Source organism: Chelonoidis abingdonii, chromosome 1 (assembly GCF_003597395.2).
Source record: "Chelonoidis abingdonii isolate Lonesome George chromosome 1, CheloAbing_2.0, whole genome shotgun sequence".
Classification (NCBI taxonomy): domain Eukaryota; kingdom Metazoa; phylum Chordata; order Testudines; family Testudinidae; genus Chelonoidis; species Chelonoidis abingdonii.
Window position 1 is genome coordinate 318,924,375 of NC_133769.1, and position 18,057 is coordinate 318,942,431.

The following is an 18,057-nucleotide window of genomic DNA, read 5'->3' on the forward strand; positions in this document are numbered from 1 at the left end:
TCCAACCTTCCCTGGGGACCCCAAGAACCAAACTTCCCTGGGTTCTTAAAACACAGGGAGAAAGAAACTATCTACCCCTCCTTTCCCCCTCCAGACTTTCCTCCTGGGCTATCTGAGAGACTACGATCCAAACGCGTTAAACATCAAACAGATGAAGCATGTGCCCTTCCTTCAAAAAGAGGCAAACAGCTTCAAGGAAAATGCAGAGAGAGATCCATCATCTCCTCCTCCCCCGCTCCACACAGTCCTGGTGAGTTGAAACCCAATCCTCTGGGATAAAACAAGGAAACACGGGGGGGAGATCAGAGTGTCCCAAAACACTATATTTTTGGGTGGTGGCAGTGCTATCAGATCTAAGCTGGTAATTAAGCTTAGAGGATTCATGCTAGTATCTCATTTTCTGAACTCTAAGGTTCAGATCTGGGAAGGAATACTACGACAACTGGCTATTGATACTGTTATGAAATAATCAGGTTTAGGACAGGCCTATGGATGGTTATGAAAGAAAAGGCTTTCATTCTCAACTAAATGCAGTTCTTAAGCACTTAGTGTTAGAGCACATGTAAATCACAGGGGAAATTACTGAACTGGATTAGTTTTTTTTGAGACCACTATATAGATAAGTAAGAATTTGATACCTGTCCATCTGTCCCAATGGTGCCTCCACAATCAATGAGGAGCTCAGACATGTCATAATAGCTGACAAACTCCCATAAACAGGCCTCCAGGTTCAGGTTTCTGTAGAAGCGTAAAGTACTGAGGCCCCTGATCGATGCATTGTGTTGGTAGGGAATGGTCTCTCCAATCACATCTGGATTTTTGGTAGCATCAGTCAAGAAACCATGGTGAGTCTTCACTTCTGTGTAATCCAATAGGTTGGAGCATTTATGATTTCCCACCCTAGTTCCATCAGGGCTGAGGGTTAGCTCAAAGTTGGACAGCTCTCTTGTGGAGATAACAGGTAACATGCCTAGAAGACATATGAGTAACTGGTGGCACCGTAACTATATTTTAACATTCAGTTCTGCCAAAACTTGCCAATCACCTAACACATTATATCAGGTATATTAGACTCTGCTTTGAACATACAAGAGAACTCCACTAATCAATGCACTTTAAAATGTAAACAAAAATGATGTCCTTTGCATCTGTGTAGCAAAATGCTGGAAAATAATGACATCTTTGTAATATGAGACCTTGGGTAAAATCAGGTGCCTAAGTCACTTTTAAAAATGAGACTTTGGCTCCTAAGTCACCTAGGTGCTTTCCCAATTTTATCCGAGATCTCATTATAAGATGTTATTCTGAATAAATTACATTATAATGCATTAATTGCACATTATTAAGATTCATCATAAAATAATTAAAACTGAGTTAGGGCTGTTAAGATAAAAGCACAAAGTGCATTTTGTGATGCAGTTTTCCTTCTTTATAAATTGTTTGTTTACTTATTGGCTAATTAACTGATTTCCTAATCATCCCAGCAAATCAGTTTCTACTGTATCTCTCACCATTCATTAAAATGCTTTAAAATCATTCATTGAAGTCTCCTAAACCCTCTGTGAAATTGGTAAACATGATTATACCCAGCTTGCAAACGGAAAAACTGAGGTATATTTAGGGTAAGTAACTTGTCCAAGGCTGGCAACAAGACTAGGAAAAGAATTCTAGCTGTCTGCTCTAACCACTCTACACTTAAGCTAAATTTAAAAACAAGTTCACCAATGGCTGTTGCCATGTAACATAAGAAACTTCTGAGGTCAAATCAATCTCTGTTTTCCGAAATGCATTCAATAAGCAGTGCTTAGGTATCCAGGAGATTTCATTCCCTCTTCCCCCTGCCGCATAACACTTAATATTCAACATGATAAATTCATCCCTGGCGTAACTTCTTAAACTTCAAAGGAGTTATATTAAGGATGGATTAGGCAAATTTGTGTAAACTATGCAAATAATTTAGAACCATTTAATTTTCACATCAAAGAACATGAGGAAAAGAAAACATCTTGTCAGAAACTGTGATGGGGATGGTCAGGCCTAGTGGATGGAGCCATGGCAGTCAGGTTTAGTGCTTGGAGCTGGGTGGGTGAGAGCTGGAATCGGGAGGCCGCCTCGGGGTTGGAACGAGGCCAGAGTGATAGCAAGGCTGCAGCAGGCCTAGGAAAAGGGCTGGAGCAGGCTAAGGCTTGTGGAATCTGTTGCCACTATCAGGCAGGGGAGGGTTCCAAGCCCTGGAGTGCCATTTACCAGACTGAGCTGCTGTTCCTCCTGTGATGCTTATATACCTGCCCTGAGAGCCACCAGACCAATTCCTGTCTAGTGGATTGGCTGAAGCCTAGAACAGGAATGATTGAACAATCTATGTGGCTTAATCAGTGTCTACTTCAGGGATGATTTATCACCTTACATTACCCTCCCACCCCTGCCCCGGGTGCTTTAGACCCCACTTGTCAGGGTGCAATTGATGGAATTCACAAAGGAGGTCAGGTACTTGTATGATACTGGCTGGTTCCCATGAACCGTTCGCTGGGGCACACCCTTCCAAATCTATGAGGCACATCAGTCATCCTCGGAGGAGCTTAGATTTCAGGATCTGCCTCACCATGTGTTCTTCCTGTCCCTGAACCATGACGGGGAGTGGAGGTGGTTGTGTGCATCCAGGAAAGGAGTTGTTCACATATTTCTTTAACAAGAAAGCATGCAATACTGGATGTATCTTCATGATACACAGTAGCTGGAGTCTGAAGGCCATGGGGTTAATTTGCTGAATCATCTGGAATGGGCCAAGGTAATGGTGGTCTAGTTTCCTTGAGGGCTGGGAGGAGTCCAAGTGTTGAGCTGAGAGCCATCTTCTGTCTCTGACTGCAATAGGAGGATGGCCCTGTTGATGAAGGTCAGCGTTTCATTTGTAGTCCTCCTTGCATGAGTTTAAGTGTGATTTTAATTTCTCTTGAATACAGTGGAGGTGTTGAACCAAATCAGAAGCCACAGGGACGTGGGAGGCCCACAGTACAGACTGATGAAATTGGGGGTGGAAGCTATAACTGGCACAGAAGAGTCTTTGGCAGGTTGATCTGTGATTGGAGTTACTGTAAGCAAATTTGGCAAAAGGCAAGAACTGAAATCAGTCATCTTGTTGGTAGTTGATGAAGCAACAAAGTTATTGTTCTAGATTTTGGTTTACCTTTTCTGTTTGTCCATCCATTTGGCAGAGGAAATGTGTAGGGTGACTTCCAGGAGTTTGAACAATTCTCTCCAAAAGTGGGAGAAAAATTGTAGCCCATGATCAGGAATAATGTCTGTTGGTGACCCATGGACCCTGAAGACGCAGTCAAAAATTAAGTGAGCTGTCATTTCTGCAGTGGTGATCTTTTGACAAGGCACAAAGTGTGTCATTTGGGTAAGAAGGTCAACAACGACCAGTATAGCTATGCAGCCCTGAGAAGTGGGGACCTCAGTGATGATGTCTATTGAGATAAGATGCTTATGGTTGGGTGGGGTTGGAAGCAGGATCAGGGCACCTAGAAGTCTGATATGGGGGAGAGGGGGTCTTCATCCAGCTGCACACCTCACTGGAAGCAATGTAAGACTTGATGAAGGAGAATAGTTTTGGTTACCAAGTTGTGAGAGATCAGCTTTGCTGTCTACTTGGACCTGAAGTGGCCTGCCAGAGTGGAATCATGGCAGAGCTGGAGCATTGCTAGACAAGGTGGTCCTTCAGGGACATAAATGCAATCCTTGTATGAGAGTACCTCATTTCTGACAGAGAAGTTTGGGTCAGAATTGGCTGACATCCATGTCACCACAAGCACATCACTGGGCATGAGGATTTTACAAGGGCCAAAAGATTGGTGTTGGCCAGTATGTTTACAAAATGGCAAGGCAAAATTATCTAGGTACTCCCCCTTATGGGATAATGCATCATCTCTCTCATTTCGGGTTCCGGGCTGGCAGACCAGGGTGAAGCTGAATCTAGAAAAGAAGAGGGATCTATGTATCTGATGCTGGTTCAGGGCTGTGGCAGTTCAGAGATGTTCTAGGTTTTTACGATTTGTGAACACCTGAACTGGAAATCCTGTACTTTATAAATAGAGGTGACACTCCTGAAATGCGGCCTTGATGGCCAGTATTTCCTTATAGTAGATTTCTTAATTTTGTTCCTTGAGTATCAATTTTGTAGACTAGAAGGCACAAAAGCGGAGGTCATTTGAGGGCCCATGTTGCTGAAATATCGTTGCCCTGATAGTGTAATTGTTTTGATGACAAAGGGTTTAGATGGGAACACCACTTGCGAGAATCCATGGATGAATCATCTATAGAAACTGGTGAACCCTAGGAAGTACTGGATATCATGGATGCTTTTGGGTGTCACCCAGGTCAAAACTGCAGAGACTTTTTTGGGATCCATACTTACTCTGTTGGGAGAGATGATATAACCCAAGAAGTCCACAGAGGTGTGATCAAACTTACGTTTCTCAGGCTTCCCATACAGACTTGGTTTGAAGATGTTCAAGTACTAACCCAGCCACATTGGTCATGCAAGGTTTGGTTTTCTGAAAAAAATAAGAACGTCATCTAGGTAGAGAATGATAAACTGGTCCAGAACATCCCCGAAGATATCATAAACCAAGTGCTGGAATGTGGCAGGGGCATTACAGAGACCAAAAGGCATGACAAGTTACTCAAAATGTCCATACTGAGTATGAAAAGCTGTTTTCCATTCATTGCCCAGTGTAGGTCAAGTTTAGTAAAAATTTTTGCGAGCTGACCCTCTCCAGTAGTTCACTGATCAATGGCAAGGGATATTTTACTTTTGATGGTGATACAGTTCAGTGCTTGATAGTCTATGCAGAGGTACAAGGTGCCATCCTTTTTTTCTTTTTTGACAAACAAGATTGGGGCCCCAGCAGGAGATGCAAAGAGACTGATACATTTTTTTGCTAGATTTTCATCGAAGTACTCCCATTGGGCCCTGAGTTCACAGAGTAAACTCACCCAAAGGGGATTTTGGTCCGTGGCTAGAGATCTATGGGGCCAGTAGTAGGGCCTATGTGGGTGCAGAGCAGCATTATTTCTTTTACTGAATACATCCTCAAAGTCCATGTATTCTGTGTGAATTGGTAAGGTATCTTTACTTGGAGCCTATTGTGTATAAAAAATGGAGGCCTTCCCCAGATTATGTCTAATGTCCTTGACACTAGGTTGGACTAGGCACTGATGTTGACAATAATCAGACTCAAACCGAATGTTGTGTGCTCTCCAGAAAATGCCTGGATTGTGGAGGGAGAGTCAGGGGATACGAGGCATGACTGGGAAGTGAGCTGAGTCAATCAGGTTAAACTGCAGGGTTTCCTGATGGTTTGAATTACAGTTCAGAGGGGTTCAGTCTGATAGACCACTAGACTTGAGGACAGCAAGCTGCCATCAATTGCCTCCACCAAGATGGGGGTGAGTTTCCTTTGCACTGGTAGGTAATTTGTTTTAGCTACCCATGAAATTGCCAGAGCCTCTGGAGTCTATCCGCACAAGCTGGGTGCAGCTTGCTTCAGGTATACAGAGGGCCCAAAGTCAGAGTGTCATCTGAAGGTGGGATTGGCCACTCTCCACGATGCTTAGGATACACGGAGGTAGCAGAAGGGGTCTGATCAGGGAACCTGATCCTGTTGTTTCATCTGGCTGTGTCTCTTTTAATGAGGCTGAACTTGCTTATTTTCTCAGACTAGCCACAGAACAAGACTTAAGGGGAACCCTGGTGACAAAGAGGCCTTGTTCCCCACAATACAGGCAGAGGCCATTCAGAGAACAATATTTCTTCTTTTGATCTGAGAGGCACCTTCATGCCATGTCTACCGGCATGGGTTTGGGTCTAACAACTGCATAGGGATGTGTGTGTGGCAGGAATAGGTCCGGGCTAGGCAGTGGCCAAGCATGTACCTTCCTTCTTTCCTGGCATTACTCGAACAGTTGGTTGTCAATTTGGATATGCAACTCGATGTTGGGGAGCAATGCCGAGCGGGGATCTACCTGGGCCAGTTTATCTTTAATCTCATCATTCAGGCCTAGACAGAAAAAGTAAACTTGCACTGCTTTGTTCCAAGCCATGTCAGTTACCAGTGATGGAAGTGGGTGGTGTAGGCTGCAAAAGAATGGGGATCTTGTTTGAGTGACTGCAGGGCAACTTCGGTGAAGTGGGTACGGTCTGGGTCACCAAACATGAATGAAAAGACACAAATGAATTTATCAAAGTCCTGCCCAAGGATTGGCGATGCCTAATCCAGTGCTTCCTGTCAATAAACTTCTGATGACACGTCTCTTGGTTTGTTTTTTCATGTGCATTGCTAGGTGTAACAGGAACTGTAGGCAACAATGATTGTAACTCCCCAAAACTTTTGATAGTTCCCGTCAAATCTCTCTGGAAGCAGGATCTCTGGACTTAGATCTTGGGCTGTCATGGCTGATGATGTTAGGGGGGCCCGGGACTGCTGGGAGGTGTGAGCACAGGAAGGCATTTTCCAATTGTAGCTGGGCCACTTAGTTCTCGAAATCTCAAACTAGTTCTGTCATCTCAGTGGCAGAGGAGTCTAGAGATTTCATTTAAATTGTAGAGAGCACCTGCCAGCATAGGAGATCCATCTTGGTCATTGAGCCCAATGGAGGTCAGTCTGTTCTAACTGTCAGAAAGCATGATGAGCATGGTTGGGCCTAGTGATCAGAGCTGTGGCAGTTTTGCCTACTGGTCAGAGCCAGGGAGTCAAGAGCCAGAATAAGCAGTCCAGTGTGGGGTTGGAACAATGCCGGAGTGAGAGCAAGGCTGGAGCAGCACTAGGAATAGGGCTGGAGCAAGAGCAGGTTAAGGCTTGTGGAGTCTGTTCCCATCATCAGGCAGGGAAAGGTTCCAACCTCAGGAGTGCGACTGAGCAGACTGAGCTGCCGTTCTTCCTGTAAGACTTGTATACCTGCACTGAGAGTCACAGATCAGTTTCTGGATTGTGGATTGGCTAGAACCTAGCACAGGAGTGACTCTTCAGTCCATGTGGTTTAATCAGGCCCTAATTCGGGGATGACTCATCTTCTTACACATATAACACTATGACATATTGTACTATCACAGGTTCAAATTACACATTCATGACATTTCTCCACTGTTGCAAACACTATGAGATTACACAGTGCTTTTGACTACTTAAGACATTTGCTAAAATAAAATGAAGATGATGTGCACTCTGACCTATAGATTAAATTTTTACATACCATCAATATGAGGCATTGTGATGGTCAGTTTGATGAGATTAGCATAGTCTGGATCTTCTGGGCCAGTGTAGCGCAGCTTGGCAGAGAATGGTTCTGCCCCAACCACACCTGCTACCCGGGGCTGGCAAAGACCTAATGAAAAAAGGAAAAGCAACTTCAGTTTGTGTCTAGAAGAAACAACATTTTACTCTGCTTTGCACTAATCTTCCGTTTCTTTTTCACTGTACATACTTTAAAAACTAGACACATTTTCTGGAATGACAAGCAGCCTGTTAGGAAAGGCCAGCATTAACCACAACTTTGAACAGGAATTGTTATCACAGAGAATTTAAGTGGAAATCAGAACTATTTGACCAAAGAGGATCAAATTTTCAAAACTGGATGCCTAAACTGCACACATATACTCTAAGCAAATATTTGTATGCATCAACAGGCTTGCAAAGCAAGACACTGTATACAAAAACCACACAGGTACCTATTGTGCACAAATTACTGTCTGTTTGCACATGGGACCATGCTAAATGTGGGGCTGAGTGGTCATTTTTTGAAAGTTTGGTCCATGCATGGACAGGTTAAAAAAAAAAATCTCCTTCAGAATGTAGTTTGATTGCATGGTTAATTTCACTTATTTTGAAACAAGATTTTACTTTTATTTTTAAACGTTTTCCTCATGTTGCAGCTAGATTACATCTCTAAAGCAGAGCAAATTGGAAAACTACAGAAATAAGCTATTTATACTCAAATGATTTCTGCAACCATACTATTGAGGACTTAAGTTTAAACAAGCTTACTTAAGACTTACTTAAGATTATATTTATGCATACTGAACTGTTTATAAATTAATAAAATTATAACTCAAATGTCTACCTGTAAATTTGCAGTTAGTTTTCCTCATCATTCCGTCCGTGAAGGATTTACATTTGATAATTAAAAATTCTGACTTCAGGGATGTCTATACTGCACATTAAACCCATCCAGTCTCTCACTCAGGTTTCAGTGCAGGTCCCCCTTCCTTCCATATACCAATCAGTCTGACTCGGGTCAGCAAGCACTCAAGATCCAGGTCCTAGGACCCTGCTAGAGGGGGTGGGTCAGAGCCCAAGTCCTCCTGTGACTTGGGTCCAGACTCTGTCATTTTGCAGTGTGGATGCAGCTTAAGCTGCAGATTTGAGTCAGAAGATCTGCGTAGCACAGTATGGATGCATGACCACGACTGTGAGATCTGGGTCCAGCAATTGTAAGGCCAGGTTTACAGCGCAGTGTGGACACTCAAACATGGGCTTGGAAACACCGAGTCCACAAGCTCTAGTCCCACAGACCTGAGTTTACAATGCAGTGTGGACATACCCTTGATTTACCCTGGGATTATGCTGGAGTAACTAAGGGTATGTCTACACTGCACACTAAGCCCAGGCACTGACTTAGGTTTGAGCCCAAGTCCCCCTCTCATCCACATACAAATCAGTCTGGCTCCAGCCAGCAAGCACTCAAGACTCGGGGTCCTAGGGTCCTGCTAGGAGTCAGCCCTCCGTCCTGTTGTGACTTATATCCAACCCTTGTCACGATGCAGTGTGGATGCAAGTCAAGCCACAGACCCAAGTCACAAAGTCTGCCTAGTGCTGTATGGATATGTTAACAAGGCTGTGAGACCTGGGTCTAGCAATTGTAAATCTAGATTTACAATGCAGCGTGGATGCTCAAGCACAGGCCTGGAAACACTAAGTCCACAAGCCAGGGTACCACAGACCCAGGCTTAGTTTACAGACATACCCTAACAGTTCAGGCCTATCAGTTGTGAAAACTTCACCCTGAGAGAAGTTTCCAGCACTCTGAGGGGTCTGTTCATAAATTACAAAACACTGTAGAGGATGAGTGGGTCCTTAATTCTGCATATTTGTTGAGTGTTACAAAGTGTTAGAAGAGGGTGGATGGGTCTTGAAAAATCACCAAAAAATGCATTGCATATTTTATGGCCAGTCTCTAGGTGTCTACATTCAAAACTCAGCCCCAGAACCTGGAACTGGCCCGCACAGCCCCCAGAAAAGTAGGCAGAGCCTGTTAGGGAGTGAATGTCACTAGACACTCAGGCTGAATCCCCTCTGGGATGCAGGGTCTTTGCTAGCACAGGGAAGGTGAACTGAGGTCACAAAACAAAATAAAAAGTGACTAAGTAGAAATTCTGTTGATTCAAGCCACCAGATCCCTCACTCAGTAGAAACTAGAATAGTATGTCAAGAATATTTAAAGAGCCAACCACTTGGAATTAAAGTGACAAATTCAAGCACAGAAGGAACTATTTAATATCTTGTCTGTTATAAATGATATATTACACAAAATAAAAGAAGTTACTGAAGCAGCAAAGAGAGCAGGGGTGACAAAGAATTGTCAGTCTCACACAGGATTTGTACAGTGCAATGCTTTGGAATCCTGTCTTGATTGATTGACAACTATCACATTAAACATAAAAAAAAATCTTTGATTTCTGGGATGACCCAAAATTTTTGTTTGACTTTTAAAATAGGAAAGCCTGATTTGTCATGTGGAAGATCATCCAAAGGTGTTCACCAAAGGGAAGAAATGTGTTTGTACTTTTTATAACTTCTTTATGATGTGTAGAGAAGGCCTAAAAGGTTTTTCTGTTTCCCTCTCCATCTCCCCCTGCAGCCCTGCCAATAAAAGAGTTTATTTTGTGCTTGCTTTTTACCTTAGAAGTTCAGGTTTTATTGATTTTTGAAGGCTCCATGAATGACTAGGGAACAGGCAAGATTATGACATTAAAGATGTCATGTAAGTGAAAGCTGATTAAGTAAGAGAGAAAGTCATTTTTTGTGGTATGCAAGTTTTGCTATAGTTAACAGATACATTACCCTCCTCTGTGCTTATTGTTACAATAGGACTCATGAGCTCTAGGCCTTCATTCCCATCCGAATTTACAGCACGAGCTGCACACTGGATCCGAGAGCCAGCTTGAAAGTAAATGGAGTCCAGTGTGATTATCTTGGAGGAAGTGAAGAATGTATCAAAGTCAACCTCTCTCATGGGACTGGTCACACCGTCAGGGCCGGTAGGGGCACTAACCAGCCATCGGTACCGAGTCAGTGTGTTATTGATATTCTCGCTGGCGCATATTGAACCTGTCTTGTCATAATCTGTAAATTTAGGATTGCAAGCCTGTGGAAAGAGTCAGAAAGTTATAAATGATCTTATTTATTTCACAATAAAGAAAGCAATCCAAGTAGTGAGAAAATGATTGGGAAATTCAGATAAGCCTTGCCTTTAGCCACTGTTACTCCTGGGGGAATTCTGTGCCACTGTGCACGCACAGCATTCATGCCTCCCACATATTTCTTTGCTTCCCTGCAGAAAAATGACTCTCTGTTTGGGAAGCAAAGAAAAGCTACAACAGTGGTCATGTGACCCTCCACAGCAGTATGTTTTGGGTAGCCAGCAGAGAGGTAAATCACTGTGGGGCAGGGGGCAGGACTTGGGAAGACATGGCTGGTGGCTTTCAACCTGCGCTGGGCTCAGCTGCTAGTCACAGCTGGGTTGGGCAGGACGAGACTTCTTCCCCTGCACGGCATCCATGGCTGTGTCAGACCCACTCCCAGATTTCTCCCCAGGCTGCAGAAAGCTCTGCAAACTCTCCCCCTGCTTCCTGCACCCATTGCTCCTCAGCTGCAGGGCGAGGGATCCCTGTACAGAGAGCTGCTTCCCCATCCGCCCAACCCCCGTGCATCGAGGCCCCCTCGTACATAGACTCATCTGCCAGCACTACTCCGCACACAGAACCCCCCTGATGAACCCCACTCCCCTTGCACCTGGACTACCCCAACAAGCCACCCACACCCGGATACCCACCCCACCGAGCCTCAACCAGCTGCACCTGGATCCACACCCCACTCCCCAGCATTTGGAATCTCCTGCAGAATCCCATTACCACTGCACCCAGAACCCCCCAACAAGCCCCTGTGCATCCAGATCCCCCCACCTCCACATCCCCCACTGAGACACCCATACTCAGATTCTCCCACACAGAACCCTGTCAACCCACACCTGGATCCCCCCACACTAAGATACTGCTGGGCTGAGCCTGTCTGCTCACCCCGGTGCACCTGGCACGGAGGGGCAGGGTTCTGGAGTGTTTCTGGGGCAGGCCAGGTTCTTGCACTGTGTCAGGGTTGGGTGCAGCCTCACCGCTGAGTCCATGTCCTGGGGGAGAGGGGGAGCTGCACAGTGATGTCCCACCTTGGGGAGTTGGTGGCCTGTGTTCCCCAGTGCCATGCTGGAGCCTCCACATTTATTTGACAAATAAAATTAGCAGGTTTTTGCAGAATTTTAAAATATTGTGCACAGAATTTTTAATGTTTTGGCAACGAAGTTTTAATTTTTTGGCAAAGAACACCCTCAGGAGTACACTGTGGAACAAAGGCACCAAATAAACCTTATACCAAAAGTGCAAGTTATGGATGGAGAGCTAACCTGTGCTTTAATCACTCAACAGTCAGGAAACAAGACAAAGAAGAATTTCGGTGTAGGGCAAATTTGAAAAAAAAATATTTTCAGAATACACTTTTAGCAACTTATTCTGCTTTATCTTTATAAAGTTATAATTGTGCTTATAAGATTCCAGTTTTGATCTTAAATACCGCATACAGGTCAAATTTTGACTTGGGTTATGCAATCAGTGCATTCAGTGGAGTTGCACCCCATATGCTAAGTCTGATTTGGCCCTTTGATTCAAGTCTCCCAGTATTCCAATGGCATTGTGCACAGATGTGTAACAAAGTTGCATGAAAGTTTTTACTGTGATTTAGGAAAACCTTGTCTTGTGCAATGCATAACCTGTGAAGGTGCACACTGAAAAACTGTAAGACTCAAAAGGGAAGTGCAGATGGATAGAATCCTGGCTCAATGTATATAAATTTTAATGTCCACATTCGGTTTACAAAAATTCAGACTCAGTGCACCAAGGATTACGGAGGACCTTGACCTAATTCACCACACAGACTAGACAGTGCAATAAATTGATTTTAATGGTGTAGGATCAGAGACTGAATGAGACAAGGGCCCTGAGAAAAAAACAGTGTGTAGTCACATAATTAAAGTCATTGGACAAGGCCTTTGAGTCTGGCCAAGCTATGGTTGGCACAGGAAACAGGGGTAGGTGGGTGAAAGATGGCTTTCTGTCCCTGTTCTTCCCCCTAAAAGTTGATTTAGCCTCCACCCAAGTTAGAGCAGCTTCTATACAACAACTTATACTTGCTTGTAACTTACAACAGCAGGGATTGCCTAAGTGCAATACTTTCTCTGTCCACATTCCTTCCTGTCCCCCTACCGCTCCCTCTACTGGAGAGGTGTCTGAGGAGTGATGTAGATTTGGCTACACTGGCTCTATGCCATGTCCTATTAAAGGAGAATCCCCAGCTGCCCTGTTAAGGCAGATTTTGTGGTAGAAAAGGGCTGGATCATGAGCTGAGAATCCAGCCTTGAATTTTAATATATGCACACAAAACTCAAGTTTCTATGTGAAACATTAATTTTGGCAATTTCCTGACTTTTGGAAGTATAACTTTTTAAAAAAACTTATAAGTATGGTAGCAAACTCTTGCTTGCATTCAGCTAATGGTGGAGGAAACTCTTTTAAAGTCAGATTCAAAATAGTATTTAAATGTAGTTTCTATTTTTAATATCTAAATTCCAGTATTTCACATTTGTTTCATTTTTCAAAGATCATAAGTTTTCATATTATTTATCCAACCATCTTGTATGAAGAAAGTATAGTATCACAAACGGTATTGACAGTGAACAACTTTTCATGACGCAACATATATACCTTAATAAAAATGCTTTCTGGAGACATTTATTATCTACCATCAGTGGCAAAAGTATTTGGAAAAGGTGTTTTATCTTATAATAGCCCTTCACCACTTCCCTTAGGCAGTATACATTTCCATTGTCTCTTTAAAATCACCCACCTACTAGCTTTGTTCCCACTTCTCATCTTGATACTCACAGTGATACAGACAACAGGGTAGCCAGCAACTGGACTGGTTTTGTCTTTGGCTCTAGAAGTATCATCATATATTAAAAGAGAAGCAATCTGAGGGACTGAAGGAAAGGTGACATCCGCCATGCTGTTCATTTCTTCAATGTACACAATGGCCTTGGCTGTCTGGCAATTAATATACAGAAACACAATTTTTAGTGCAAATTTACAAAAACAAGGTAACTCAATCTGAAGGTTGATCAGGAAATATTTTCTAGCAGCAGCAGCATTTGTTAGCCTGCAGAACAGTGTCCCAAGAGAAAAGACAGAAGCACCCTGGGTTGAGTTATTTAAAGCTGGACTAGAAGCACTGGAAAATACAGCGCAGAGTGAGAAACAGAATGGCAACAAAATATTTGTATTTCTCAGAAGGATGAAGGCATGAGGTCTTCCACTTCCTTTCTCACTGTGTCTTTGAGCCACACAGGCATAATGGCATAACTTCTCTCTATTGAATGCTGCAGCTTCACATGTCTGGATCTGTGGTGTCCATAACTGCTAACAACAGCTGTATCTTTGCTGCCTGATGATAGAGAGCCAGGCGATAATTCTTATTTACAATGTTATGCAGGTGTGACACAGAGGGCCATTAGGGATTCTCTACTCTGTGTCAGCAGCTCTTGTCAGGCCAGGCATACTCCATATACCTAACACTCTGTCGTCATGATATATATCCAAATAGTGGGATGTAACATATCATTTCAAAACTAATAACTGTGCTCTGTGTGTGTACAAAGGGATATGGATAAATATTAGAATTATGTTCTTAAAATGTGTTTGGCAAGCAATGCACAAGCACAGTCTGCCCTGTGGATTTGCTGGTCATCAGGCAAAGACAATGGAGGCATATTTACATAAATGGTAAACAAAGCCATCAATCTAGTGAGTGGGGGAGCCAGCCTCTTGCGAAGAGCTAAACCTCAAATGATAAGTAATTGAATCAAGTGACTGTATACAATATTATTGTACTATAAAAGTGTATCAAGTAAGATCTTTTATGAACATTAACACAACATTGGCAATTAATATCACCTGAAATGTATGTATTAACACTATCTGAGCAATTATGAATACTAATTGATATTACACTTAAAGTCTACGACCTAACAAAGGGAGAAACAGGTTTTCTCCCAGATAGAAGGGAAGGCAGCTATTTACCTGTCTCCAATTAAATTAAGCAAGAAGTGACCAAAAACAATGGAAGCCCACATTTACAGAAGGCTCACAAAAGAATGAAGAATGGTTCATGAGGTCATCTTGAGTTTGGGGACAAAGCAGTGAGTTTGGGAAGATAAAGGGAGACAGAAGAAGCAATCTTGGCATCCATCACTGGACAGACACAAGGGGCCAGATCTCTTATAAGATGAGAAAGATGGGTCTTTACAACCCAGAGGGTTGAAGTCTTTGGGAACTGAATATAGGTGAGAAACCTACTTCAGCAAAAATCTTTTCCCTGAGAAGACAAAGGAACCAAGCTGTCTTGACTTTGTCAGAGATGACCAAGGAGGTGGTCAGTCATCTTGCTGGAAGGACGTGTGGTAAGAATCTAAACAAAACTAGTTCAAGAAAGTCTTGGTCACTAGAAACCATTTCCAACTTTATCCCTTATACTTGAACTCACTTAAAACCTCTCTCTTTCTGATTAAATAAACTTGTTGTACTTTCATTCTTGAGACACTTTTTATATCCAGTGCTGTGTTTGACCTGAAAGGATTATTAACTACAGTTAAAACAACAGGCTGTCTCTTTAAAGGAGCAACAGACCTTATTACTCCTCTGAACATTCCAGGAGAGAGCTGGACATTTCAGGGCAGACAGTTTGGGGAAAATTCAGGGCTGGGGGTTTGTTGGGGTCACTTGGCTAGTGGCAATCAAGACTGACAGAGACTGGAATGTGACTTTATTGTAACAAACATGCTGTTGGCACCTGAGTTGCTGAAACAGGGTGGTTCTAAACACAGATACTCAGTGCACGCCTGTGTGCACTGACTGATAGCATCCAGACAGGGAGCTACAGCAGCAGAGCACTTTAAGACAATCAGGGCTAGAGGACAGGCAGTGACACAACCTCTCACTGGTCTGGGTTAAACCCCACAATGTGACAACTGATTAAGAGATTAAACAGTATTAAGGATGTTGCACTTCTAAATCATGAATATGGAGAATCAGAGAAGGAAAGTATGAGCATTAAATCAGACAGACTGTATTAATAGATAAGACTGTGCTACTATTTCAATTCAAGCAACAAGTATAGTGATAACAGAACTATTATAGCAGAAGTTACATTTAATACATGTGTAGGCAGTCTGCCCAGGGTACTTCCACAGCTTCCAGCACAGGTGTCAGAAAGATCCTCTCAATCAGTGTTTCCAAGATGATGGCAGCAGTTACTGAGAACTATCCTGATAAAGCGTATTAATTTGCAGGGAGATATTACAGATAGTTATTTCATATATGTTCTTTGGGCTCTTCAGCCACCGAGGTGAGTTATTTTGGATGGAAATTTTAGGCTCTTCATTACAACCCAGCTGAAGAACAAGGCTCCTAGAATAATAGCTATAAAAGGTCTGTCTGTCTGCCAGATTGTGCTGTTGAATAGTTTGTGTTACCTGTATCTCTGCCACCATGTTTTCATCAGGCTTCAGGTGAACAGTGAAGGCCTCTCTCATTTCCCTAATGCCATCAAAAAGAACCTCAATCTCCACAATGTGCTGTGTTTCACCCTCCTTAAACTCAATTTCTAAAAAACACAATAAGACATTTTAAAAAATAAATCTGCTGTTCACAATCATCAGGTTGCTGATCTATTCTATTCTGGCATGACACAGAGAGCTACAAAAGTTAACATTTGTCTTGCAAATTACATATGTTCATGTGACTTGAATAAACTAGTTTACATTATCCAAACACAAAAAAAAAAAAATTAATTAATTATGTTCTAACTGGGCCATCTCATTTCCTGTGGGAGTAAACATACTGCGTAAGGACCAAGAAAATACTGAGTTTTGGCTTGTGGAGTTTCCCTGGGATAATCCAGTCAAGGATGCAAGGTTTGTCCCTCCCACTTAATGGGCTGGACTCTCTAAATCCACAGATGTGAAATCCATGAGGAAATCCTCTGGACCATAGAACACTTGCAAAGGGCTGGGGATTTGTGGCAGAGGCACAGTGTTCTGTCCCTGCGTCTTCTGTGGTAGCATGTTTCCCTCAGAAGTCAAACCACTCTGTTGGTTTACAGCACAGAGACGGAAGCAAGCGCAGGGTAAGGCTTATGGGGTCAGTGTCAGCTGATAATACAAATTCCTGTGGATCAGAGGACAGATGACTGAAACTCTTATGTGCAAGAAACACATCCCACTCAGCAACTGGAATGGGACATTTCTTATTTGACAGTTTTCTTTCTGTTAGAAGCTTCTTTCCTCATTTATCACTGGATAACTGCCTCCCACCTGAGGAAATCTGAGGGGGTCCAGTTTTCTTGCTGGAAGCTCCAGGACCAAATCCTGCTCTTCAGTTCAGGTCACCAGAAGAGTTCTTCCAAAGTGACAAAACTATTCCAACACTTGATTATTAGCATTTGATCATTTCCCAGACTACCAGGGTAGGTGGAATGAGGAGAGAAACTGCTAGCAGAAAGGGAATTTTCAGCTAAGAAATTTCTCATTCTGCAGCACAGCTTCTCTCCTCACTCCTCTTTTCAGGGGAAATGGCAAGCAGTGAAACACAGAAAGAAAAAAGCAAAGGATAAATAGAGTTTTTAAACTGTTATTAGAGTAGGATAATAGATGCAAAAAGAAGTCTCATCCCATAATATAGAGTACGGACTTTGTATATTACAGAACTATTTGGAACCAACCTAGCAACAGCTTCCTGCCAATAGACATCTCTGCAGAGGAATGGAAACCTACTTTGTAAATCTTCCTCAGATGAGGCTCATATCCTTTTCCCCACAATGATCCTAGGGAGCTTGCAGAGAGAACCTTGACTCTGTCTCAACAAGTAATTTCTCAGTTGCTTAATATAGCAACTTGTGCAGTGTTTTAACATCTTGCCTACAGCAACTTTTAGGCCCTAAGACCTTGGCATTTTGGACAGAATGAGATGAACAGGGTACAAGTGAGTGGCATGTGTACTCCATATGCTTGAAATATCCGTTTAGAAATCCATTTATGCCACCACCTTCCACAGGAGTATTATGGGCTGAAACAAAATGACAGGAGAACTAATTTTCAGGAATTGTAGAAAGAATTTACCTAAACCAAAAAGTTTTCTGGAGCTAAAAGAATAAGCTATTCCTTGTTGCAACAGCTACTCCTGGGGGAATTCTGAACCACTGTGTGTCCCTCCACAGATTTCTTTGCTTCCCTGCAGAAAGTAATGGGGCAGCAAAAGGAAGCTACTTGAAGTGGGGGCCTGGGGATGTGCATGGATGCAGTGTGGGGGGGCACTGCCCCCCCAAACAGAAGTGAGGTGTTGGGGGGGCACACAGGGTCATCTGCCACTGTCCCTCCACATTTCTGCAAACGCAGAGCTGCCCAGCTGAAAGAGGGTGCCGCTTGGCTCTGCTGACTTTGCAGTTGGATTCAGCCTCCTGGGTTCTAGTGCCTGTTATGCTTCCCTTCTGTGTTCTGGGAGTCATCCTGTTTTCTGTACAACAGTGAGTGCCCATGGTGGGACAGGGCAAGGGGGTAAGGTGGCGCTGAGAAAAAGAGGCAGTGATAAAGGAAGGGGATGGGGAAGGGGGCGATGGGGAAGGGAGA

At 43.2% G+C, this 18,057-nt stretch overlaps 1 protein-coding gene across 1 annotated transcript in view; it reads right to left on the minus strand.

Moving 5' to 3' along the window:
* Positions 1-18,057, minus strand: part of LOC116833558 (FRAS1-related extracellular matrix protein 2-like) — a 202,239-nt gene that overhangs the window by 27,483 nt on the left and 156,699 nt on the right. The window contains exons 12-16 of the mRNA XM_075061617.1: positions 15,907-16,037; positions 13,265-13,423; positions 10,119-10,422; positions 7,252-7,383; positions 639-970 (exon numbers count right to left, since the gene is read on the minus strand). Coding sequence (XP_074917718.1) covers positions 639-970; positions 7,252-7,383; positions 10,119-10,422; positions 13,265-13,423; positions 15,907-16,037 — 1,058 coding nt within the window. The remainder of the gene's footprint in view (positions 1-638; positions 971-7,251; positions 7,384-10,118; positions 10,423-13,264; positions 13,424-15,906; positions 16,038-18,057) is intronic.